Below are 25,687 nucleotides of genomic sequence, written 5' to 3'. Positions count from 1 at the left end.
TATAAATGATGACTTAAAGGTGTGTGCGCGCGTGTGTATATGTGTGTGTGCGTGTGTGTGTGGGTGCCTGTGTTTGCGCGTGCGCGGCCCCCCTCCCGACGTCACCAGTCAGTGGTTTTTCGGGTTGATCCGACTTCTTTTGGCTGGTGTGAGTTCACTGTATTGTAAAGGGTACTGTGAAGCGTAGAAGGAGGGGGGGTTGAATTGCCAAAATCCTCCAGATTGGGTACACATCCGGAGTCTCGACGATCATAAATTATCGCACCTTTACGTTTTAAGAAACCGGGTTTTATTGTTTTTTATTAATTTATTCTATTTCTCTTAGTTTATGGTTTATGTTAACACTCCGGGAGGGCAGAAATGGCGGCCAACATGTACCGGGTCGGAGGTATGTATGTCAATGTGGATCTTTTTTTTTTATCAAACAGAAACCTCTTCCAGTTTGCATCCCGCAGGGGGGGTTTATGTGGCCTTATTTCAGTTCGTCTGCATTTAATAGCGAGATACAGGCTGTGCTACACTAGCAGAGATGCATTAAGTTGGAGCAGGAAGGTGAGAATTTCTAAATATTTGGGATTCAAAATGGGTCAGGCCTCGCGTCTGTCGCGGCCACAGCAGCTAGCCGCCAGCTTGCTAAACGGCTAACGTTAGCTTACAATGTAAACATTTTTCAATTGTCGGCACCTTTTGTTGCTCTTTGGTTTTTGGATAATTACACCGGGGATACTGCGAACTGATAACCCGCGGGACCTCTCGACCAGACATGTGTTTAAAAGGTTGTTAAAATGTTATCACGGGCAGTCTGAGGCTGCCTTTGTATTTGCCTCTTCTGGCATGCAGCCATTAGTACGAGTCCTTATTTAGCTAACGTTAGCACCAGCAGTGGCTTCACTAATTACCATTATTGCAGCCAGATCGCCCGTTTTACAGTATTTGAGCAATGCATCTAACAAGGAGGGTGATATTAGATGCTGAATATTGCTGCACAGTCCACCTACATACACCACAAGCACAATTAATGAGCAAATTGGCTAGCTAGCTTGTTAGCAGTCTACTGGAATTCAACATCAAATTATTGTCTCGGTTCATGGCGTCGTTGCGTCGCGTTGGATAAACCTGAACACCTCTGTTAACACGCACTCGGGCTTCAAATCTCTATCAGGACCATGAATTAGTCTAAATTGCACAGACGCCTGACATGTCACGTAAACAATAAGCATCTTTACCCTGATTATATTACTGGCAACACTTTTATCACTGGCGTGTCAGATTAGTTACAATGTCTGTCGGTTTGTGTCCATATGGTCACCTCTGGTGCACTTCTGCTGCCTTCAAGTGCTCTTGGTAACTCCCAACTTATAGAAGTTAAAATTCACAGGTGCATTCAAGATTTCCTGTCTGAAATAATAACAAATGTGTCATGAAATGAGTCAGTTTGAAATATTGCTTGCCCTACTAATGCTATAATGGCAAATTAAAGAATGGGTTCACATTTCTTTTAAAAAGTCTGTCTTGAAACAACAGTCAGGTGCCTAAATTAACATTGTAATGTGTTTTTCTTGCCATAATCATCCCTACTGTTCATACTGACCATTAGAAGATCCCTTCATAATGCACTGACAGTGTAAGTGATGGGGGCCAAAATCCACAAGCTTTGGATTCTGTGCAAAAATGTATTCAAAAGTTTATCTGAAGCTAATATGAAGTTTCCAAAGTCCCTGTTTTTGTTATTATACTTCCACCGCAGCTCAACAGGGAAACACTGTCGAGGAAACAGAAAGAGGGGAATTTTATCCTAAAAAGACTGTAAATGTGGCTGATATCTAACTGATATGACTAACTCAGACTGTTGATGCATTTTTGCACTAAATGACTGTGTGGACACACTGTGGATTTTGGCCCCCATCACTTACAGTGAAAGCGCATTTGAAGGAGATCTTTTAATAGCCAGTATAAGCAGGAGGTAAGCAGGTTCATATGGGCACCTGACTGTTGTTTTAAGACAGACTTGGAAAAACTGTGAACCTGTCCTTTTACTCACAACTTGTTGAACTTAAAATTCACAGATGCACTCAAGTTTTCCTGTCTGAAATGATAACACATGTGTCATGAAAAGGGTCTTTTTGAAATATTGCTACAGTGGCAAATTAGAGAGAATCATTATTTTATACAATCATTACATTAAGAGGATGACAGTCTGGATCCAGAGACAACAGTAATATTTATATGCACTCACTGAATGTAACTGAATATCACACCATGACAAGTCTGACATATATATATATATATATACACTCACTAAGCTCTTTATTAGGAACACCTGTGCAATCTAATACAATCTAATACAATAGTTCTGCTATAAATTCTACTTTGACAAAGCTTATACATTCTCAATTTTTGTTGACATTGTCAGAAAGCTGATAATTCTACTTTATGTTTATTATTGAGGTTGTAGTGGGTGGTGGTGTACTGGAGTGCATTACATTGAAAAGTGTTCCTAATATTTTGCCTCATGTATGTATGTTAATAGGGTGGACAAAATATTAGGAACACTTTTCAACATACTGTATGTGCTTCGTGAAAGTAGAATTTATGGCAGAGCTGCCGTGTTGGTTTGCGTTAGATTGCACAGGCGTTCCTAATAAAGCTCTCGGTGCGGATGTATCATCTTATTTGATTTCAGACAGCATTTGCCAGGGGCTGATGTTTTACAATGTTACTGTACAGTCTGCTCAGTCAAATTTGAATCACACTGAGGCTCTGTCCCTCAGGTTAGATGAAGTCATGATATGCTGGATTTTGTTAATGGGGCAGCGGAAAATCTATTATGGCTTCCCTGTATCCCTGTCTACTATTTTTTTTTCGTCTTACAAAATCAAAACTGTGGTAACTGTCTCTTCAGATGTGAACACCCTACATTACACATATAATTGCCTTTGACCTGTTTAACTCAGAAATCTGATATTCTCTGTGGTGCCTGCTTGTCACAATTATCCAGTTAGTTACCCACTAGTGGTCTACAGATCTGTTTTTTTTTTAAAACCTCTTTTTCTAAACCTAACAATCGCTGACAGTCATGAATTTCTACACATTTAGACAGATACACATGACGGCCTCACTCTAGCAGTAGTTGTTCAAAGGTGTATTTAAAAGGGAACTCCACCGATTTTGCACATCAGTCTGTTTACAGGTCTTTGGAAGTACTACCGCATGTGTTGGGAAAAAAAAAGTTGTATGAAGACTTATGTGGCTCCAAATGCAGCTTCATGAGGAAATTTTAAAATTGGGGGGGGGGATCTGTGGCTGTTAGGAAGACGTGAGGTCACCAGACCTCTATAGCCCGCTCTTCATCTCTGCTCAAGGCTACATTAGCCGTTACTACTATAACACGCCCAACTCCGACCACACTGTCAGTGGTCGAGTTGTATTTTTGGTAATGTCAGGTTTTGACAAGGAAGAAGAATGTATGGGATTTAAAAAAAAAAAAAAAAAGACAATAACTGGTTCTTTTCCATCAATTTTGCTGCTTTTTTAAAAACTGTCCAGCGTGATTCTGACAATATTAAGTGAGTTCAATGCAAAATCTGTGGAGTACTCTTTATAATAAACGAGGAGAAAGGCTAAAATATGTTACTCAACCTGTTTCCCCTCCCTGAATCATCCTTTGGTGTGATGTGAATAGGATGGTGGTAAATCCACAATATACACACATTTAAATATGTTGTATTATTTTCACTTTGTTTGACAGGATCATTCAGCATGACGGTGATCAGTTTGTGTTTTCTGTTGCAGATTATGTATTTTTTGAGAACTCCTCCAGTAACCCTTACCTGATCCGCCGGATAGAAGAACTCAACAAGGTATTGAGGTGTTTGTGTGTCATTTTTGTGTGTGTGTGTTTATGCCTTTTTTTTTTAATGCCTGAGGGTGAATAGCTAGGATTCCTCTCTGTTCCTGCTTCCACCAACACCCTCCTTTTGCGATGGTTTGTGTACGTTTGGTCATTTTGCGACGGGAAAGTGTTTGTAATATGATGGAAAGAGACAGGTGTTCCCCGGTTCTCCTAACTGCTGTTGATATCACAGGAAACCTGTGGATAGTGTGCTAAACCTTGTATTGGAGTGTATGTGTAGGCGGGGAACATTAGTGTAATGAGCATTTCAGGAGCTAGATGCAACATATTTATCGCCAGACTGAGTATCAGCTGATAGATATTTTTTTTCCTGCCAATATTTGATCAGATGTAGAATTTCCTGTTTTGTTTCTAAGCAGTGTGTGACTAATCTCAATTAAGAACACACCAAAGCTAACATAGTCTTTTATTTTAAATACCACGCAGCTATCTTTAAATGGAAGTGTCAGAAAAGCTTTTCCTATGTTGCGACATACCTCGATAAATGCTTGTCATTATCAGATGATGTGGGTGGGAAAATGTCAGATCAGGTCAGTATCAACCTGACAAAAAAACACACTGAAGTGCTACATTATATCAAAAAATATAATGAGACTTTTGCTGAGACTGCCTGCTCATGATTCAGTGTAATACAACAAGTAACACCTGTATGAAGCTTTTGTTTGTTTTTGTTGAGAGTGAGAAAGAGTGATTGATCGGCCTTGATGGACATTTTTTTGTGGCTGTCGCATGTGGTGCTTTTGCTTTTGTATTGCATTATACTGTGAGGTGTTCTTGTTATTTCGTCCACATCCTTCCTCCTGTCATTAAATAATATTCACTCTTATTGTACAATTGTAAAGCAGCAGAAGTTGAAGGCAGTTTTCTCAAAGCATTTACCCTTAAATCCATTCTTTCTCCGGTCAGTCACAGCATTTAATACTGAGTCTTCAAGCCTGTCGGGCTAATTATACAGCAAGACAATCAATCAATCATCTGATCAAAAGCGCTATCGCTGCCCTGGTCAGCTTGTCATAGCAACATAGCTTGACGAGCACACAATGGAGGCAGGTCTCTTGGGAAATTAGAGGTTTCTGCAGGGAAAGGGGGGGGGGGGGGGGGGGGAGGTTGTTGCCACCTCTTTCAGTCAACCCGGATCTCTCCTCTCTCTCTCTCTCTCTCTGTTTCAGACTGCCAGTGGGAATGTGGAGGCCAAGGTGGTTTGTTTCTACAGAAGGAGAGACATCTCCCACAGCCTCATCCAGCTGGCAGACAAACATGCAAGTGAGTGGTCAGCCCTGTCACATAATCAGACGTACAGCTCTCTGTTTAAGTGTCACATGTGAATGAAAGTCATACTTCCTCTCATGCAATTAAACGTTGTGAAAGACAACGGAGTGTTAACCTCTTCTACTCCACCCCCTATTTCGGAGCGACACATATTAACACGTATTAAAATGGCTGTTGCTCCTGAATCGCAGTGACTAAATGCATAAACGAGGTCTTTTCAGAAAAGAAACATTGAAAAAGTTTCTCGTGAAAGTGTCAGAAACACTCTAGTGATACAGAAACAGAGCAGAAGGATGAAAGATTTTGTCTGCCTAAGATAAAAAAAAATGTTTTTAGTCTAAATAACTGTCTGTGCCTTTATCTGTAAAATTCAAGGGCAGTGTAGGGCTCAAAACAAAATAGCAGTGAATACGTGGCTCAAATTTGAAGAAGATAGCAGACAGTATGACAGTTCTTCAGTGTGTTTACATGAAAAGGTTCAGGCAGATTTCCAAAAAGTACATTTAGAGACATTTAGAGACTGGATATTGTTTTAATACAATGTCTTCCTGATTATGACAAAAATACAACAAACAGAGAGAAGGCAAAATGTCAGACACTGTTGTCTTAGAGGAGTTAATGAGGTTATTGCACATTTAACTCAAGTGTGGAGGTGAAACAATTAATTAATCAGGTAGTCGGTTGATAGAAAATTAATAGGCAGCAATTTTGATAACTGATTAATCATTCATTTTCAAGCAAAAATGACAAAACGCTCTGCTTCTATCTTCATAAATGTGATGTTGAATATCTTTAACTCAAATGTATTTATAACAACGTGAGAAAAGGAGCAAATCCTCTCATTTGAGAAGTTAGAATCAGTGAGTTTTTGCCCTTTTTTTTTCTTGATAACTGACTAATTAATTGTTTAATATTGTTTTACAATTACTAAATAATCGATTGCCAATTCAGCACCTGTTTTTAAAACTATGTGGCTTTCAGGTACGGTTGTATTTTCAGCCATCCTCATTGAGGGCAGCTGTCATTATTGGCTTTGTACTGCATGTCAGTCACCAGTGTTTCCAGTTAGCACGCTACTGCACATTGTAACATTTACTGTCAATAAGCTGATTTTTTTTTTTTTTCATGTCAGCTATGGTTCCAGTGTGCAACCATTTAGTCATAGCTATTTTTGGGGGGATGATGCAACTGAAACATAAATAGGTGCTCCAGTGTGACTTGAAAATATGACAATATTCATATTTATATATATTTCACCAGGAAAGGAGTGAATTGGTTTGTCAGTGTGACTTAATGAGGAGAGGGAGGAAAGGAAGTAGGGCTGAACAATTAATCGAAATTTGACTACTGCAATTTTCAAATCACAGGAGATGTAATATTTGTTAAAGGTGAAATATGTCATAATACCATTTTAAATGACGTCCTGGCCTCCACGTCATATTCTACACACTTAAGAAAACATCTTTGTTTGGTACAAATCCCCACAAAAAAATCACACCACAATCATTTTAATATGTTTTTCAATGAAAATGAGAAATAATAATGATGTAAAAATGACACAGATCATATCGCCGTTGCAACATCAGTCAAAAACAACCGCAATTAGATGTTTTTTTTTCAAAATCGTTCAGCCCTAAAGGGAAGGAAAGTGGTGTTATCACAACACCAAATGTTCTGTGTGGGAAGCCTTCTTCTACCTGTTTCCTGTGATGTTTCATTTGGCCCTTTTGGTCGCAATAAAACACATTTTTGGATGTTTTCTGACAGTAAAAACCTCTGCCAAAGAAATTCCACAATCTTGGCGAGGAGGGTTAAGATCAGGAGACGGCGGCAAGGGAGCCAGTTGAAGAAGGTTATGACTAAGCATTAGTGTTTCCATCAGGAATGTTTTATACGAGCCCTTCTTCAGACATGGAATATGTAACATTGTTCGCTCGGTCTGTCTGTTAATTTGAAGGCTTTTTGTCACTCAGACGTGGACGTCGATGTTCCTTATGGCTTCATTCAGACATGACAGGACATTTATAGAAAGAGTCACAATGCTCGCTCGATATTTTGTACAGAGAGACTGACTGATATGACAGCAAAGAAGAAGACTGTTTTGTGTTCTGTCTGTGCCACTAATGGATAATTAAAGTTAATTTGCCGTTTAAGCAGTCATTAAAAATGTTGCATCATTAAGGTCGTTGCTGTAAAGTGTTTTGCTCGATGTCGATTCATTATTTGGCAAGAATGAAAACTGAAGATATGGATTGTGATTCTACGTGTTTTTTTTTTGGGAAAAAAAAAAGATTTTCATAGCCTGACCTCTTTAATAACTTAAAATCTGCTCTTTCAATGTGTTTCCTGGTTTATTAAACTTATTTTTCTTTCTTTTTGCATAAGAGATTATGATTGAAATTTAGATTTATTACATAGTGGATTTAATCTCTCTGTGTGTGCATGTTTCACCTTGTGCTGCTGTGATCTTACTGCATTTCATTCAAATTTGTGCTGTGTTGAAAGTGTTACGAACTAGTGAGATTGCCGTCGTGACTTGTGCAAGTGACTCAGGTGCTTATTTAGACACGAGACTAGGGTTGCAACTAATGATTATTTTTATTATTGATTATTATGCGGTTTATTTTTTTTCCATTCATCGCTTACTTGTTTGATCTTCAAAACATCTGAAAATGTTGAAAAATGTCAATCACGGTTTCCCAAAGCCCAAGATGCAACTTAAACGTCTTGTTTTGTCCCGACCAACAGTCCATGACCCAAAGAGATTCAAAGAGATTCAGTTTATTTTCATCAGAGAACTTAAGAAACCAGAAAATATTCACATTTAAGAAGCTGGAACTAGAGAATGTTTGCATTTTTACCTAAAAGAATGACTCAATATGATGAATAAAATAGTTGGCAATCAATTTTCTGTTGATAAATTAATAAACTCATCGTTGCGGCTCTACATGAGACCAACATGTTAAATTTCCTGCACATTTACACAATGAGGTGCATGTCTGGAGGGGTCTTAAGGTGGCTGTATCCTCTCGACAAGCTCGTTGGACGGTGGAAATGACTATTAACCCCCTCCCCTCCCTCCGCACCTTTCCGACGGCGGATAAGGGAGCGCTGTGCACGGCCGTTTCTGTAACTTTCAGAAACAAGACAAGCCGACATTCATACCCGCTTTCATGCAGCGATAGGTCAGCTGTGCGGAAGTGAGAAAGGAGTCACGGTCTCGACTTCTCTCTCTAGCTCTGCCTTTTCATTCATGACACAACTATTTCTGTCATGAATGAAAAACACTGTGCCTGCTTTCCAGGAGAGACCGTCTGAAAATCTGCACCGTTATTCCAGCGTTTTAAACGATATCGCGTCTTCCCCCGTCCCCCCTTCTACTCTCTGTGATGGTTGGCTTTTCACTTCACCTTCCAGTGAAGCTGCTCAGAACAACTATAAACGGTCGGACTACACGTCGTATCTACCAGTTCTGAACGACCATAAATTGCACAGTCCTCATTAAAATGAATGAGAGGGCGGCCGTTTTTCATGCATCGGTCTGATTTCTGCCAATGGATGCCCCTAAATCTTACATACCGGTCCTTTAACAGGTTCCGCTAAACCCTCATTGACGTCTAGACAGTTTTTAAAGTGTTTGCCACTGTGCTGCTTCCTCCCCATGGACTAATGACTCCGTGAGGGATAATGGAGTAGAATATAATTTTGTTTGTGGCGTTCAAAGCATCCAAAAATTAGATTTGGAAAAACTCAACAGTCTGTTCACTGTGGCTGCCTTCTCTTTTACTATTTCTACATCACAGTATCTGAGAACATAGATTTACTCATCCACTAACAAAATCCTGAAAAATGTCCATATCCCGCTGTGTAGACCTAGAAGTCAGTCGCTAACTTCAATGACAAATGCAGCTACACTTCCTGTAATGCCTCACAATGAAAGCCTTCAAATAGTTTGCAGGTGGAAAGCTTTTAAAATGATTCAGCAGCAGAAAAATTTTCATTTTGCGTTAGTTGTATCTTTGCACAGCAGTCAGAGCTGTGATACATCAGAGAGCCGATAAGAAAACAGTTCTACTGCTTTCTTCTAGATTACAGTAGTTTTTTTTTTTTCATTTCACACAACTATTACTGTCATGAATGACAAACGTTATTTCTGCCTTCCAGGAGAGACAGTCTGCAAATCCGCGCCGTTATCCCAGCGTTTAAACGATATCACGTCTCCCTTCGCTCTCCGTGACAGTCGGTTTTTCACTTCACCTTTCAGTGAAGCTGCTCAGAACAACTATGAACACATTTGATTTCCGACGTGGTTGGAATACATGTCGTATGAACCAGTTCTGAGCGACCATAAAACCCACTGCCCACATTCAAATGAATGTGAGGGCTGCTGCTTTTTTTTTTGACGCATTGCCGTATTTGGTCTGAATGCAGCCTAAGTCTACATGACTGCAACACAGGACTGACAGGAAAGACAGGAATGAATTGTGGGTCTAAATACAGTCCTTTCTGTTTGTTTGCTTATTTGGCCTGAGTCTGTGCTCAAGGTTAAGTTGTTTTATGTTCACAAACATCTAAGAACGTACAATATGCAGGGACATATGCATCGATGGCGATACTGTGCCAATTCCACAAGCTATTTGGAGTCTACCAGCTGGTCAGCAGAAGAGACAGAAACAACAATAAAATGCAACACTCCCTACCACACAGTAAAAAAAAGAATTCGCATAATTTATGGCTCAGATTAGTTCAGGGGGGGAAAAACAAAAACTCATAGCTTTACTTCATACCAAACCTACAGATTTATAGGTTGAGACTGAAAAATATTGATGTGTTGTTCTGAAAGTTTATTGGTTTTCCTACAGATTTCAGTAGGGAGCACCGGTTCCCTCGGTGGAGTGATTCTGCAGGCCCGTCAGCAAAATTTGCATCTGTTTTGTCTATCGTGTTGATTAATCTTTACAGACCAAGATTAAACAACGGCTGACGCTAAACAGAGTTAAAGGACCAGTGTGTAGGATTCAGCAGGATCAAGCAGTGAGGTTGCAACCTGACTAAATACATTTATGAAATTCACTCAAAAAAAATCCTGAGAGATGTCCATATCCTGCTGTGTTGACCTAGAAGTTTAGCAACCAGTCGCTAACCTCACATGCTACACTTCCTGTAATGCCGCAACGAAAGCCCTCCAGTGGTTTGCAAGATGGAAAGCTTTTAAAACGAATCAGCAGCAGAATATTTTCATTTTGCGTCAGCTGTGTCTTTACAAAGCAGTCGAGCAGCGGTGATACATCAGAGAGAGGCGAGAAACGAGAACGAGAAAACGGCGGTGCTGCTTTTCTTTTAGATTAAAGTAGGAACAGGAACATACAGTAGAGACGTTATGTTATATAGAAGCGACACAAGAACTGAAAGCTGAACAAAGAGAGACTTCTTCTAGAAATGTTGAACCAACCAGAGACGCAGGTCGGTTAAGTGGACTGTCAGGGGATCAGTACGCTTCAACTGAAGTGCTTGTCTGAGGGTTGAACAGCATCTCACCCCCCCTCCACCTTCACTCATCCAGTGTTTGAACGGGGTCGCATCTGTCAGTTTTTGTTGTAACTTTTTAGAAAAACCTATCGAGCACGGCCACTTCACGCTGCGATTGATCAGGTGTGCAGAGGGTAGAGAGTATTGATTTCAACTTCTCTCTCTCTTTTTTTTTTTCTCTCTCTCTTTCTCACACAACTACTTCTGTCACTGTTAATGTGTGCAAATGGCTGCAACGTCACGAATGCCTTCGAGGCTCACCCTGAGTGTGACCGACAGCTGTTATTGTCTATAGACTCGTCTGCGCGGCCTAGTTTGTTTCGACTATATCCTGGTATAAAAGGTTTAGGTCTGACTGTCCCTGCTGTGATGTGGTCAAAGCTAGAGCTAGATTAGTCACTCGACTGAAAATTGATCGCCAACTTTTTTCATTCATTTTCGTTCCAGCTTTTTAAATGTGAATATTTTCTGGTTTCTTTAGTCCTCTATGATAGTAAATTGAATATCTTTGGGTTGTTGACTGTTGGTCGGGACAAAACCAAATCTTACGTTGCGTTAGGTCGGGATTTGAGAAACGATGATCGACATTTTTCACCATTTTCTGACGACTGATTGAGAAAATGATCATTAGATTAATCAGTAATTAATATAATTGTTAATTGCAGCCTTAGTCACAGCCTGTCATGCCTCAGTGCAGCTAAATCGTGATCCACTGGGAGTAGAAATGGAGAATCTGGGGTCGTGTAGGACTTTCTAAGAGGGATCAGAAGCTGTACAAGTGCTAATACAAGCTGCTGAAAACAACACATGTAATAATAAAAGAAAGGTGCCAATTGCAGATAATCTATTTATCTATTTAAGTATATGCCTACACTGCACATTATGATGTGTAACAGTGATTTAATGTGTTTATCCGCTGCCTGATGTTGTGTGCTGACTCATCCGCAGCACACCAGCTAATCCAGTATTTATGGATGAACACTCTGTTCTTAAAATTACATTTCTAGTAATAGTCCTGGACATAATAGCTTGGGCGTCTTTAATGGATGGCAGCAATAGTTTGTGATTGCAAAGCCCCCGGAGAGCCATTTTACCAGCCTATTGTTTTATATTTGAAGACAGTGATGAAATATAATTGCTTCGTATGAAATGTGAGAGATGAATGGATGAATTTTGCTGAAACCGTTTATGACTCGTGATAATCTTTCAGTGGAAAACGGTGCAGAAGTAAATACTTCACTCACAGCTGCTTTCGTCTTACTTTTAGTTTTCACAGCCTCTTTTTTTTTTTTTCTCTCCAAATATTTTTGTTGTGAGGTATATGTGCAGGAAGGGTACATAATTTTGTGGGGTGATTGTAATGTTTTTCTTCAGATGTATGTCAACAAAAGACAAACAGTACAAGGGTGGAAAAATCCCCCAAAGCAAAACAAACAAAAAAAACACACAAATCACCTCACAGACACTTTCTTGTTGTTTTTTTTGTGGTATTTTTTTTTTCTTCACTGTGCCTCTGTTAACACCTAAAGGGAAACTTTGTCGATTTTTCAGCCAGCACTGTATCATTATAATGTGGGTAGTATATGCAAATGAGCCATGTTTAACTTCCCTCCATTTTGCCTACACCCAGAGCTCCCTGCTCATTCACCGGGTGACACAAAATGAGTCATCACGTGGACTTTGGAAATCCGTCTTAGACTACAAACTATGTTTCCTCATTTTCTGTAGTGGTGCCTTCAAGGACGGTCAAATGTAGGTCTCCCAAAACCCTCCCAACTACTATTTTTCTGCTAGCGAGCTAGGTAAAAGCTGACTTAGTAGTAGTATTTGGAAGAAAACTAGTTTCACAGTGCTGAGTTTCTCCGTGATTCCTAACACAAACAAACAAGTAGCTTTACAATATAATGCCGGAGCAGAGATGTGGTGCCACTATTACAACTGATGAGGCTGAATATAGTGCTGTGGAATCAGACAACAGTGTGAAGGAGGAAGCTACCACCACTGGAGCTACGTTACAGCGGCGATGCTTCAACGAACTGAATAGTATATTAGACTTTAACTCTGAATACAAAACAGCGGCTATTTTAAGTTACCTGCAAGTTAATTTATGCGGCTGCATCCAGCTCGAGCACAATCTGGTGTCCTCGTCTTCAAAAATACGTGTTTGGTCGCCGTTTCTTCACACCGTCATCCACAATCGTTTTCCAAGACAACTTCAAATAGAGACAGCAGACTCGGGTGGTGTTTTGACTGTCTATTGGCAGCTCTGCCTTGCGTGCAGCCGTGCAAACTCTTGGTAAGTTTGCAATGATCAACATAAATGACTCCAGCACGCCGTTTATTTTATGATCATTGCGCACTGGTATAATATATCCAGACTCGGGTGAGGAAAAAACGTTTTGTAAATGAAAATGAGCCTTAGTCTTTGCCGCTCTGCTGGCTATAAACACACCTTGAGTAGAGTCAAATCAGTCTGATTGGGCAGGATGCGGCGCTGTGCATTCTGGTTGTTGTAGGATTCCCCCCTTAAGAGCGGTAAGGGGGAATCTACAGCCTTTTTCTCTAGTCATAGGGCACCAATTTCAAAAATAATTGCACATTTCTACTACATAGGTGACCTAGTTTTCAGAAATCATCATATTCAGAGGTGAATTTTCCCTTTAAACACAATGTTTTTAATATATTCTCTAATGTAATTTTCCTCTTTGTGTCCCTTTTGCAGAGGAGTTGGAAGAGGAGAAGGAGAGCCCGATAGAGACAGAACTAACAGAAAAACAGAAACACCAGCTTCGCCACAGAGAGCTCTTCCTCTCCCGGCAGTATGAGAGTCTACCTGCGACACACATCAGGTACAGTAAAACGACTCACACACACACACACACCCACACACACCGGGCCCTGCAGCTCATCATCTGCAGGCAGTACCCATGAATAGTTACTCATTTAGCCATGAACACATAAATCGAGCACTGCTCACTTCCTGTAAAAGTGTTTTACATGGTGCTTTTTCTCTTTTTCTCAGGGGGAAGTGCAGTGTCGCATTATTGAATGAGACTGAAGCTGTTCTTTCATACCTTGACAAAGAGGTACGATGACTGTTTTTTTTGGTTTACCACATGCTGTGTCAAAGCTGACATAATCAACAGAGGCAAAATGTTGATTTAGCAGTTGCAGCAGTCCTCTTCACCTCCCAGCAATTCTGAACGTTATTATTTTGATTTGAGCATATTTCTGTCTGGCTGACAGCACAGCAAGGATTATTCTTTTATACACATGCAGCTATTACAGGTGTCCCACCAGAATCTCTTGGTAATCTTACAGTTTCAATAATTACATTTCACACAAGGAAAGTCTGAGTTTGACATCAGGGCCAGTATAGGAACTCCAGAGCCCCTCACACATAACCTGTTCGGTTTAAACAAACTCTGGGGAGCTTGTCTGTTAGGTTCTGTTTAGGGTTTTTCCAATTCAAATCGATCTTCATGTACATTTTCCAATATCTATTCATAAAATCCAAGATCAATCTTTAATTTATATGTCTTTTCCTGTGAATTTTAAATCCAAAATGAGTCCAGACCTCTGCCTTCAGTGCAAACCCTGGCTGTGAAGCCAATTTGACATAACGGCCGAACCGTGTTATTACAGCGTCATGTGATGCTGTTGACCCCAAAGAGACATTTTCCCGTTTTTCCCCATAAACTTAAATTATGAAAGAGATGTCTGTAAATCAGCGGATGCATTTTTTTTTGAGCATCACAACCCCCATGAAATCCGTCGATCCGTTCAGTACAATCACATTTCGAAAGTCTAGAAAAAGCAGCACGATCGAATTGTTTTCTCTCCGTTCAAGGTAGCCGGAGGGCTAAACCGGAAGTAGCATGCTCAGCCGGCAAAAGTCACTAGTGTGCTTGTTCTATGGGGCCCACAGAAACGGAAGCAATGCGGACGAAGTTAAAACTTTTTTGGTTTCATGCACCACTGAGCAACTTTCATAGGAATGAATGGGGCCCCATCTCTGACGCTGTATCCAGTTCTCTTTATACATCCGTGCTTCAGTGGAGCAGCTCCCACCATGTTCAACAAGATCTGGTCATGAGATTTCACACAATGAGATCTAGCGGCCAGATCTTGTTGAACATGGCGGGAGCACCGCCAAGCTTGTTGCGCAGAAGCTTTGTGAGATAATCAGAGCAAAGTGTATGTTTTCCGGAGGTATTAGTGATGTTTACGTTATAGTCGGTTTGTTTGTAGCAACCATATTTACACTGACTGCCTGGCGATTTGATTTAAAAGTTGTTGTTTATACTCTGCACTACAGAAAGCACTTATCGGGTCACTCAGTACTCAGTGACTGTAGAGTCTGTAGAGTTGCACTATATTGTGTGACTGCTGCAGTGTATTCATGTTAAATAAGAAGTACATTAATGTAACTGCTTTGGGGTCAATTCTTACTGTAAACCTTCATATTTTTAATAATGCACCAGGTAGAGGCTTCCTTGTACAATTTACAGCATTAGTTCTCTGAGAATCTCTTTCATATCCAAAAAAATTGGTATTATAACTGAAATATCCCTAAACGAATCAATATTGAATCCTTGTGAATCGTAATCGAGTTGAGAAATCCGAATCAATACTCAGCCTTAGTTCAGTTGGTTCAGGCAGGTGTAAAAGCTGTCAGTTTGAACCCTGGCGTCGACTAAAAAAGGCAAACTAACCGACTCCGGTGCGATTCACGTGTGGCGTGAAAACAGACCCAACTACAGGACGTATGAATTCAACAGCTAAACTGCTATTAAATCCATCTTATGGCCACTAAATATAAAGAAAAAGATCTGTATAAGCTACATATATGATAGATTTATGCAAATTGTAACCATGGTAATGTGTAAACATGTTAGCACGCCAGTAAAGGGATTTTCCAACATCAACTGTCAAGTGAAAAGCAGTTGAAACGGGTGTGTTGTGCTTGTTTCATACTCTTTGTATTTTTGATTCATCACTAAAAAGTTAGTGAATACGACAAAAAAAAACCTATTTTTCCCCCTGTTCTTTTTTTTTTTTTAAATTAAATGATAAAAACAGTTAATAAAAGACAAACAAAGCAACAGAAAACATCAAAACAAACCAAAATACAACATCACATCTATACATCTTTATCGTTGACACTTATCATCGGGCCTAACAACCTAAGTAGGCAACAAAACATTAACGAATAGAAAAAGGAAACATTAGCTCCTACTACATATACACAAATCAATCTCACTATTAAATGTGAAAAACAGTTACATAAATTTGATATATTTGTTTTGGTATCTTCCCAGTTTAGTACAAAATTCTCACCAGCTGTCAGCTTCAATAAACCTCTCCCACCTTTCCAGATGTTTTTAATATTATTCCTGTTTGCAATATATCCTTCCAGAATATTTAATAAACCTTTTAAATTGATTGATGCTCAAGGAGTCCACTCCAGCAGCTTTAAAAGCAAATATTTTTCCTAACATAATAATCTGATATATCATAAATCTATTTGTCTCTGTAACATCGCCGAGTACCACAGAGAAACACAGTTACTTAGCTGGTCGTCCTTATTCATAAAACTAAGTTGACTTGCAATCTAGACTAATATTGCTCATAATCAGTTATTTTTTTATGAGCTCTTTGTGACTCCAGACAAGATAAATAAACAAATGAGGCATAGAAAAGTGCAGCATGACCTGCTGTCAGTCACCAGAATTAGATTTCCCCCACGTGGGTCAATGATGTGATGATGCTGGCCGCCAGTCGCCAGAACTAAAAGGCAACGATGTGTAATATATTTCCTCTGTTGAGACCGAGTGAACTGAACTACAGGTGTAAAAGCACCCTAAACATATGTGGAGGCTCGCTCTTAGTTTTGGTAACTGTTATGTTGTTTTCTTCAGGATACCTTCTTCTACTCGCTGGTGTACGACCCGACACAGAAGACCCTGCTGGCCGACAAAGGAGAGATCAGAGTGGGACCGCGCTTTCAGGCAGACGTACCTGAAATGCTACAAGAGGGTCAGAACTGCACACGACTCATTAATATCTGTGTCAAAGCGTTTTTTTTTCCTTCTCTAGCTTCATTATTCACAGCTCTGAAGTGTATTTGGTCTCAAAGGGTCACGGCAGGAAAAGGTTATTTTATGGAGTGGTGATAATATGCAGGTTAAACTCTTAATAATATAGGGTACAGTGGCATTTTGTCCCAGTTAGTGATCAGTAAATCAGTCGTTAAATGGTTGACACCCCTGGTTCAGAGGGTGTATAACACGAACAATGAATGATATTGTCCCGTGACCTGATTTTAAGCCTCTTTCACACATACAGCTTGAAGGATTCTGTTAATCTTCCATCTCAGGGTCAAGTATTATTGGTAACTGGAGTCAATAGTCCAGAAATTGAAAAAAAAAATTACTTTGGGAAATAACAACCTCATAACTTGAGTGGAGAGTTAGATTTTTTTTTTCTTGCTAATGTAAATAAAAGCTGTAAAAATTTGTGGGATTTTCCTTTTGCAGCTTGCCTGCAGAAAGCATTTCTTAGCTGAAAGTCTGAAAATCAGTCATGTCAGCAACGTGTTTACATATGTTATATTTAAAAACAAAAAAAATCTGCATATTAGACTCACAGAAGTCGGAGCTGCTAACCATCTTAAAGTGTAGTTCATTCTACATCCTGCTAATTAACTGGGGATTAGAGATTATAGAAGACAGATTTCTTCACCTTGTGTTCAAGCTGCCGTTCTGTCTGTGTGTTTTTCCTGCAGGTGAAGCAGATGACAGGGACCAGTCCAAGCTAGAAGAGAAGCTGTGGGATCCAGAGTGTCCACTCACCAACAAACAGATAGACCAATTCCTAGTGGTGGCACGGTAAGCCTAACCCTTTAACCTCTGACCCTTGTATTGACAACCTCCAGACATTTAATTAACCAAATAGTGTCACATGATACTGTTATGGACTTAAGTCCTCTGATCTACAACTTCAAACAGATGGAACAGTTTTTAGTATTGAAACGTTATGACCCCTCAGTGCTGTGAAGTTAACAGCTCATTCATTGTTTTGCTTTGTTTGTGTGTGATAATGTAAAATATGGTTGCAAAAGTAATAAATGCACATTATTGTTATTTGAGGGATAATAGTTAAAAAGTTAGAAATATCACACTTAACCAAAAGACACTTGGTAAAATAATTAATTTGAATGTGTCAACCCCCTTTTTGTGCTTTGGACATTTTTTATTCTTCAAAAATATTTGTGGATTTATCACTTTGTGTTTTGGATATAAAGAATTCTTACATAGAAAACTAATAAAACAAAAAACGTTTAAATCAGTTCAAATACTGTTTAGTTTAATTGTTTATTGTGTTTAATGTGTGATCAACTAATTTGCATTTACTCTCCATTTTTTGCTCATTTTTGTGTATTCTGAGCTTTGCATCTGTTTCTGTTTACGTCTTTGGACAAAAAGAACATTTAACAATAACAATGAGCCCTACTGACTACAATGAATGAACGTGGTGCCTGAATCTTCCTGTTAATTTTTCCATATATTCTGTATTTATGTTTATATTTGTGTGAACTTTTTCAGGGCGGTTGGGACCTTTGCCCGGGCGCTGGACTGCAGCAGCTCAGTTAGACAGCCAAGTTTACACATGAGTGCAGCCGCAGCCTCACGAGATATCACACTGGTGAGTTTGGACTCAAAACGCACACACACGCTCACCCTGCCGACAGACAGCGAGACAATAAGATTCTCAACTATTTCTGTGTCCGTCGGTTGCAGTTCCATGCGATGGACACGCTGCATCGTCATAATTACGACCTGTCCAGCGCGCTGAGCGTGCTGGTCCCAGCGGGCGGCCCAGTGCTCTGCAGGGATGAGATGGAGGAGTGGAGCGCCTCGGAAGCTGCCATGTTTGAAGAGGCGTTAGAGAAATACGGAAAAGACTTCAACGACATCCGACAAGACTTTGTAAGTGTGCTCAACACCGCGCTCGCACTACGGCTTGTGCTACTTTTTTTAATGTTTTATTTTGTAATTTTTACTATTTTACAAGGCGTCTTTCAGTGTTATATTTTGCGTTATTGTCACGATTCTGCCCTGCAAATTAACAAGTTATAGGTTAGCTCAGTTAGCCAAACATGTGGCTTTGCGTCTTTTCCCCTGGACTCCAAAACTGCCAGAATAAAAAGGCTCTTTGTTTGTCTTCATGAGAAGGTGAGACAAGAAGAACAGGAAAAACATGCTACACTTCTCAACATCCTGTTCGTCCTTGGTTGAGAAAGTGTAATATCTGATTAAAGTCTGTCTTTTAAAGGCTTGAGAGGTGACAGTTTAATGTGAGTAGTATGAGATCATGTCTGTCGTAATGCACTCCAAGAGTGACCAGGTTTCATGTCGGGGAAGAAGGTATGAAAACATCCTCAAATCACTCCTCCATCATAATCCACTTGACTGCCGCCCAGTTGCATTAGAGCTGCAGTCGATTAGTCAATGTATAGTTAGATGGAAAATGACTCACCAACTATTTTGATCATCGATTAGTCATTTAAGTCATTTTAAAACTCTCTATGGTAATAAACAGAATATCTTTGGGTTGTGGACTAATGGGACAAAACAAGACATTTAAGCTTGCATCTTGTTCTTTGGGAAACATTGATCAACATTTTCCAGCATTTTCTGACATTTTATAGACCAAACGATCACTCAGTTAATCAAGAAGATGATCGACAACCGTGAGTTGCAGCCCTTACTTGCCAGTCAAAAAATATCTCACACATTTAAGCTGCTGGTGATAAACTTCAGCAAATGTAATCGACCAAAAAAGCCACAAATAGAAGCCGTGTGTTTTAGACGGATTGTCGTGAAGAATACCACCTTTTAAAAATTTACTTAGCATGACAAATTGACAGTGGAGAAGTTCGATTATGCTGCAGGAGTGATTTTGAAAAGTTTTTATGGACATTTCGACACTTCTTTCCCCCCTCAGTGAAAACTTGTCACAATGGGAATCCAATGTAATCGCCATGAATTCAAGCTGGCCATAGTCGCTGTTCTGTGAAGGATGAAATTACTAATTTTAGCAGCCACCTGTCAAGCCTAAAGACGGTGACTATTTGATTTTATTGAACTTTCCTTCCCACCTTGTACCTATACTCTACAATAAAGGCAGGATATGGGTCTATTCAGTGGCACCAGGTGCTCATGAATAATTATTAAAATGTGCGAGTCTGTGTGTGTGTGTGCGTGCGAGAGTGTGTGTTTTCCGTCTGGGACTCAGAATCAAGTAAAGCCGGTAGCTTTCAGCCTTATGTGGTCACGATGCCTCTTGCTCATAAATATACATGAAGGCTTTCGCACCCAGATGGCAAGAACATGAGATATTAATATCATTAATTTGCTCTCTGTCTGTCTCTCTCTCTCTCTCCCCTCTGCCTCCACACTTCTTTTATTTTTTTCCCTTTTGTGAAGCTGCCATGGAAGTCTCTGACCAGTATCATAGAGTACTACTACATGTGGAAGACCACAGACAGATATGTGCAACAGGTGAGACTTAATTCAGTATTTTCAAAACAACAACATCTTGAAATAGCTTTCTCCCGTGATGGGAAGTCGTCTTTCAAGGACAATTTCCAGTTTGTACCTTTTTGAGTCCAAGCATTAAAGATGCCCTGTGGAGTTTTCTTGTAAACAAAGTTTCTGTTTACATATAATGTTTCCTACTAAAACACACTGAGTGCATCCTTGAAACCGACCTCGTAAAACATTAACAAATCAGTTTTTTTTTTCTTTTACACTTTAAAACCTGCATTGTTTATATCAACAAGAACAAACAAAACAAGTCCCCCTCCTCCCTCCCCTCATACAAATGTTGCTCCATTGTGCTACAATTGAGTAAAAACTCCACAGGGTACCTTTAAAGCTGCCTAAAATAAAAAGAAACAGAACAGAAACAGAAAATTTCCTTTGTACTTGGACAAAATGTTTGTCTGCCTTGAGGGTGTTGATTTATTTTTGTGTTGTTGTTTTTTTGTAATGTCTGTGTATATATTTTATGTATTTCTGTCTTTGTTTTCTTTGTTTTTTGTTGTATTTTATTAACTGCTGCAAAGCTGATTTCGCTTGAAGGGACAATAAAGTCAACATAACCCGGTTTCCTAGTAGGGGTTAACGTTTCTTGCCGAACCATTTCTCATGTGATGAAATATAAATCAACTTCTCAGTGGAGAACGCCCCCCCCCCCCCCCCCAGATGTCAAGAAGAAGGGAAACGACACCTTTTTGAAACGCATCGACACGTTTAATGATTATCTTTCCAATCTCGCAGCCCTATTTTTAGACCGCCCGTCAGTGTCAACTCTGAAAGGTGTCGAACTCTGAGAGCATTTTTATCAAAGACAACTGTTGATTTCTTATTAATGAATTGATCTGCTGTGTTTTTCCTCTCTGAGCAGAAGAGACTGAAGGCAGCGGAGGCAGAGAGCAAACTGAAGCAGGTTTATATCCCCACATAGTGAGTGACTTGTTTTCACATTTCTATATTCACATGTAGATGTCAGTGTTATTTATGTACCTGTGGCTGCAAGATGGTAATATTTATGCATAATTAATAGGTTTTGATTTAAAGCGCCGTAGAAAGCAGCTGCAGCGTTGGTCTGTTTCTTAAATCTTCTTCCTCTTCTTCTCTCTGACAGTAATAAGCCCAACCCCAACCAGATCTCAATGACCAATGGCAAGATGGCGACAGTGAACGGAGCAGGCCCAGGGGCTTACCATGCAGCGGGCGGTGGCAGAGCCTGCGAGAGCTGCTATAGTGAGTTTTGTTTGTTGTGTGTGTGTGTGTGTGTGTGTGTGTGTGTGTGTGTGTGTGTGTGTGCCTGTTAAAGCACAGCACGTGTGAAACTAAATCACAGGGCCAGTGAATTTGTGGGAAATTTAGAAAAGTGGAAGAAATTCAGTGTTAGCCAGCTAAAGGTTGCTGTTTATCTTGACAGCTGTTACTAAAGCAGGGATCAGTATCTCCCTTTAGTTTGACCATCTATTAGGGATAGGATCAGGATTTGATGAGAAACAGAATTGATTAGTAGAGTAAAAATCATCAAATCCAAACGATACCCAATCCTATTATATACTCATGTTCTCTTTTACATCTCGTGCAGGCAGAGTTTCCTCAGATGTTTAAATCACTAAAGGCACTAATCTCATCAGCTGATAGCAGGCCTTCACTGTGTCTCTCTTATGCACATTGATAAAATCATTTATGGACATTGATGAAATCATTTAGGAAGAGACTAGAGACAGGTGAAGTGAGATAGATGTGCTTGATAGTCTTTTGATCAGTTTTCCTCTGTGATGTCTCTAACCAATTTCCTACATTAACAGCCATGCAGTCGGCCCAGTGGTACTCATGGGGGCCTCCGAACATGCAGTGCCGCCTGTGCGTTTCCTGCTGGATGTACTGGAAGAAGTACGGCGGCCTGAAGATGCCAAGCAGAGCAGAGGGCCCAGAGGAGAGGACCTCCCCCAGTCCGGCAGCCAATGTAAGCTCAGTCAGAAGGCCTGAAACACACGGGGTGTAGTGGGGTATATGTTGAGTCCAGTGGTCCAGTTAGAAGAATAAATGCCCCCCCAAATTATAAAGATGCTGTACAGAAAACTAAACAATATCAGAATCTGCACACTGCAGGTCTTTTAAACTGTAATGTCTACAGGTACGTCAGTGATGTTTTGAGCTGTCAACATCAATTATTCAGTGAGCTCAACACATCACACAGTGCATTTCACATATTAGCTCTTAATAAACAACAAACAGTCCACTTTTACTTTGTGGATTATATTTTTTTCTGACTAGCAAAGAGAACTTGTTTCTAAATGTCCTCAGCTGGTAGTTGAATAAGAAAATTGATCCTTTACATCAATTGTAACACGTTATTGTTTATTATACTGATGTACAGTGAATTGTAATGTAAATTTCAACATGCTATAGTAAAGAAGATTGGCATATAATATTTTAAAGGCAATAATACAAATAAATATGCCATGTTTTATTCATTTCTAGAGATCCATCTACATTTTTTCTTTACATAGACCCAAAGTCCCCCCTTGTTTCTGGGCAAGATAGACCCTTTTCACGTGACAGCACCAGAACCCTGGAATTGGCTGATATAAATAGAGTGGAGCCTTTATTTAAGTTATTAATTATACCTGTGCTTTTACTTCACAGGTGGTTGATTGTAGCGAGCTTCTGCTCCACTAGCCTCCATTTCACAATGTTCACTAAACTACCAGTTTATCCAGTTCAGTCTAATACAGCAGCCCTGCGATACTACCATCATACCATCATAAAAGTTGTAATGTTCAGTTTTTGTTGAAACTCTTTCAGGGAGGTGTTGATTCAACTTCATAGTCATTTGGAGACTGTAGTTACCTTCATTTACATAAATGGTGCAGACAAAGTATTTGTATCATCTCTCAGTATAATTCAATATAGTTCAGCAACACTGCAAACTGCTGCCTCCAAAAATGACCATGTTGAATCAGTACATCTGTAAAACTGTTGTAACAAAAACTGAACTTTGTGACCTTCATGAATGTAGGGTTTTTTGTTTTTTGTGTGAGGTGGTAGTGGTATTTGGTTGATTAAAAACAGCTGTTAACTTCTGTACTTCAATAAAAAAAAATGTATTATATTTATATAACAAGTAATATAAGTGTACATTTTTAAAAACGTTTTAAAAGAATTTTAATTGCTTTTGTTTTTATACTGTTTAAAATGTCAGATGTTAAACATGGTCAAAGATCCAAAGCATAAGGTGAACATACAGTTTGTAAAATACTCCCTTCAAGTTGAAAGCCAGGACTTGATGATGCCGTCTGTTCCGTAGTCTTTGTCGCTAAGGTTTTTCGATGTGGTTTTTGCGTTGTCCACTCGCATACTTCAGATCAGATTTAGGCTAACAATACAGATGTATTTGAAAAGTTTCCAATTCAAGTAAAGAACAAGGGGTGAACTGTTGTTTGTTTATGTAGCCTCTGGAGCCACCAGAAGTTGGTCAAGACAATCAATCAGAATAGAGTGGGTTCATCAGGAGAGGGCCTTAAAGAGACAGGAGCTAAAACAGCCTGTTTCAGACAGAGACTGAACTGAGGGGCTGCATAAAGGGCCAATATAAGATTAATAAGGAGTTTTTTGAACTGTAAATCCTGCAAAGATATTCCAGTAGAGCCCCAGAATATAATTATAGACCTGGAAATTTGCATAATATGTGCCCTTTAACGTTCAAAAACTACAGCTTCTGCAGTCAGTCGGCTTTAACTGCACTGTCAGCTGTGACATGAAGGCTAATGGAACAGAAAATAGTGTGGGATTGAAGTGGGACTTGAAAAAGCATCTAAATGTCTTTTCATCAGCTGTCAATAGGACAACTATTCAGTGGCCTTTTTTTTTCCTCTGCCTGTCCTTTCTCACTAGGAGTCTCGTTCACGGAGTCACGGTCCTCGCCAGTCCAACCACATGGTTCCGATGCGAAACAGCGGCAGCCCCAAGTCCTCCATGAAGACCAAGCAGGCTTTCCTGCTGCAGGCTACCCGCCTCACCAAGCTGGCCCGGCACATGTGCCGTGACATCATCAGGCTGCGCCGTGCTGCGCGCCGGCCCTTTGTCCCCATTAACTGTGGGGCCATAAAGGCAGAGTGTAAGAGCTCTTTCAATTCCTCCTAACTTCTGCCACATGGACACACCTGCAGACAAGACACAACATACGCAGACATACAAACAGACACACACACACACATACACACACATACACACACTCACCACCCCTCCTCCTCACCCTGACTGCCCCCCATCAACCCCCCATCAAACCCCCCATCTCTGCCCGTCTCTCCCCTCTGCCCGACCCCCCCTCCCCCACCCCTTCCCCTCCCATCTGTCTCTCTTTCTGTTTTTATTATTATTGTTATTATTATTTTGGTTTTTTGTATTCTCCCACCCCCTGTTTCCAATAAAGACTGCCTGTCCTCATAACTATGAGTTTTGATCATCTTTTCATTCGTGCTTTCATTTTTTAAAAATTCTTTTATCTGTTACGGTTCCTAGTTAACTGTGAACTGAAAGCCATTGTTGGAATTATACACAAAGATTTATTGGTTAAACAGGGCTATTCTACATGAGCACGCCTGCACACGCTTTTAAAATACAGACACAATTACTGATATCGCTCCTGTAATTAACAACTAGGTTGTAATAGGATCCAAAAGAACTCATATTCTAGTCTGAGCCATATATTTGCTGCAATTAGATGTAGAGAAAATGTATTTTACTAAGAGAGGCTCTATTTTGCACGGCGCTCCTGGCGAAGGCGCGCTCACTTTGTGCTGAATGTTTCATCCAGGATGATTGTTTATTGTAAATATTGAATCTCAGCTTCAGTGTGTTTGCCCTCGCCATTTTTTTTTTTTTTTTTTTTTTAAACATTTTTGTTCCATTTTGCGCACATATTTTTCCATGCTGTAAATCGTGTGTTTTTTGTGAGTGTATTAGGCAATTCATTGTCCAATTGTGTTTGGATTTATAATGAGCTTTAGACAGATTTGGACTGATGAATCTTGAAAGAAGGGAGGTTAAAAGCTGAAGTAATAACTAGCTGCTCTTGACTGCTTTGCTGCTGGCTGCATCCCCCACTGTAGATCACCCATAAGGAGACCTCTACAGGGCCATGACCTTACCGCACCATCCACTCAGCTATTTCCTGTGTTCAAATCATGCAATATTCATACAAATCCATCCTGTTGCCTCTTCTGTCTTGTAAATCCTGCGGCCAGGATTTGCCACTCAGAGTCATTCTCCCCTCCACTTTGCCTCCTCCTCCTCCTCCTCCTCCTCCTCCTCCTCCTCCGTTTTTCTAACGACAGTTGCAATATTTCCATCTCATCTTCTACCTCTTTTATGCGCTTTT

The 25,687-nt window shown here is 40.0% G+C and overlaps 1 protein-coding gene across 2 annotated transcripts; it reads left to right on the top strand.

The window, feature by feature from the left end:
* Positions 1-104: 104 nt before the first annotated feature.
* On the top strand, positions 105-24,521 carry mta3 (metastasis associated 1 family, member 3). 2 transcript variants are annotated; one of them, XM_042396942.1, is made up of 15 exons: positions 130-148; positions 326-388; positions 3,793-3,860; positions 5,083-5,176; positions 13,434-13,560; positions 13,734-13,797; positions 16,633-16,750; positions 17,499-17,601; positions 18,319-18,418; positions 18,514-18,702; positions 20,203-20,277; positions 21,185-21,243; positions 21,425-21,543; positions 22,113-22,270; positions 24,202-24,521. In XM_042396942.1, the coding sequence occupies exons 2-15, from the start codon at positions 361-363 to the stop codon at positions 24,448-24,450; spliced, it is 1,551 nt and encodes a 516-aa protein (XP_042252876.1). In that variant the 5' UTR covers positions 130-148; positions 326-360; the 3' UTR covers positions 24,451-24,521. The 2 variants fall into 2 exon arrangements, with proteins under 2 accessions (XP_042252877.1, XP_042252876.1); XM_042396943.1 differs by having other exon boundaries at positions 105-388; positions 24,205-24,521.
* The last annotated feature ends 1,166 nt before the right edge of the window (positions 24,522-25,687 follow it).

Source organism: Thunnus maccoyii, chromosome 20 (genome assembly GCF_910596095.1).
Source record: "Thunnus maccoyii chromosome 20, fThuMac1.1, whole genome shotgun sequence".
Taxonomy (NCBI): domain Eukaryota; kingdom Metazoa; phylum Chordata; class Actinopteri; order Scombriformes; family Scombridae; genus Thunnus; species Thunnus maccoyii.
The sequence above is the reverse complement of the archived record's forward strand: the minus strand, read 5'-3'. Positions and strand labels throughout refer to the sequence as shown.

What these genes read in the sequence shown, in the direction of transcription:
- mta3 (XM_042396942.1), top strand. Translation starts at nt 361, where the DNA reads ATGGCGGCCAACATGTACCGGGTCGGAG. An exon ending in CTACCTGCGACACACATCAG is followed by an intron (nt 13,561 to 13,733) that starts GTACAGTAAAAC and finishes TCTTTTTCTCAG; the next exon opens with GGGGAAGTGCAGTGTCGCAT. An exon ending in TTTCATACCTTGACAAAGAG is followed by an intron (nt 13,798 to 16,632) that starts GTACGATGACTG and finishes TGTTTTCTTCAG; the next exon opens with GATACCTTCTTCTACTCGCT.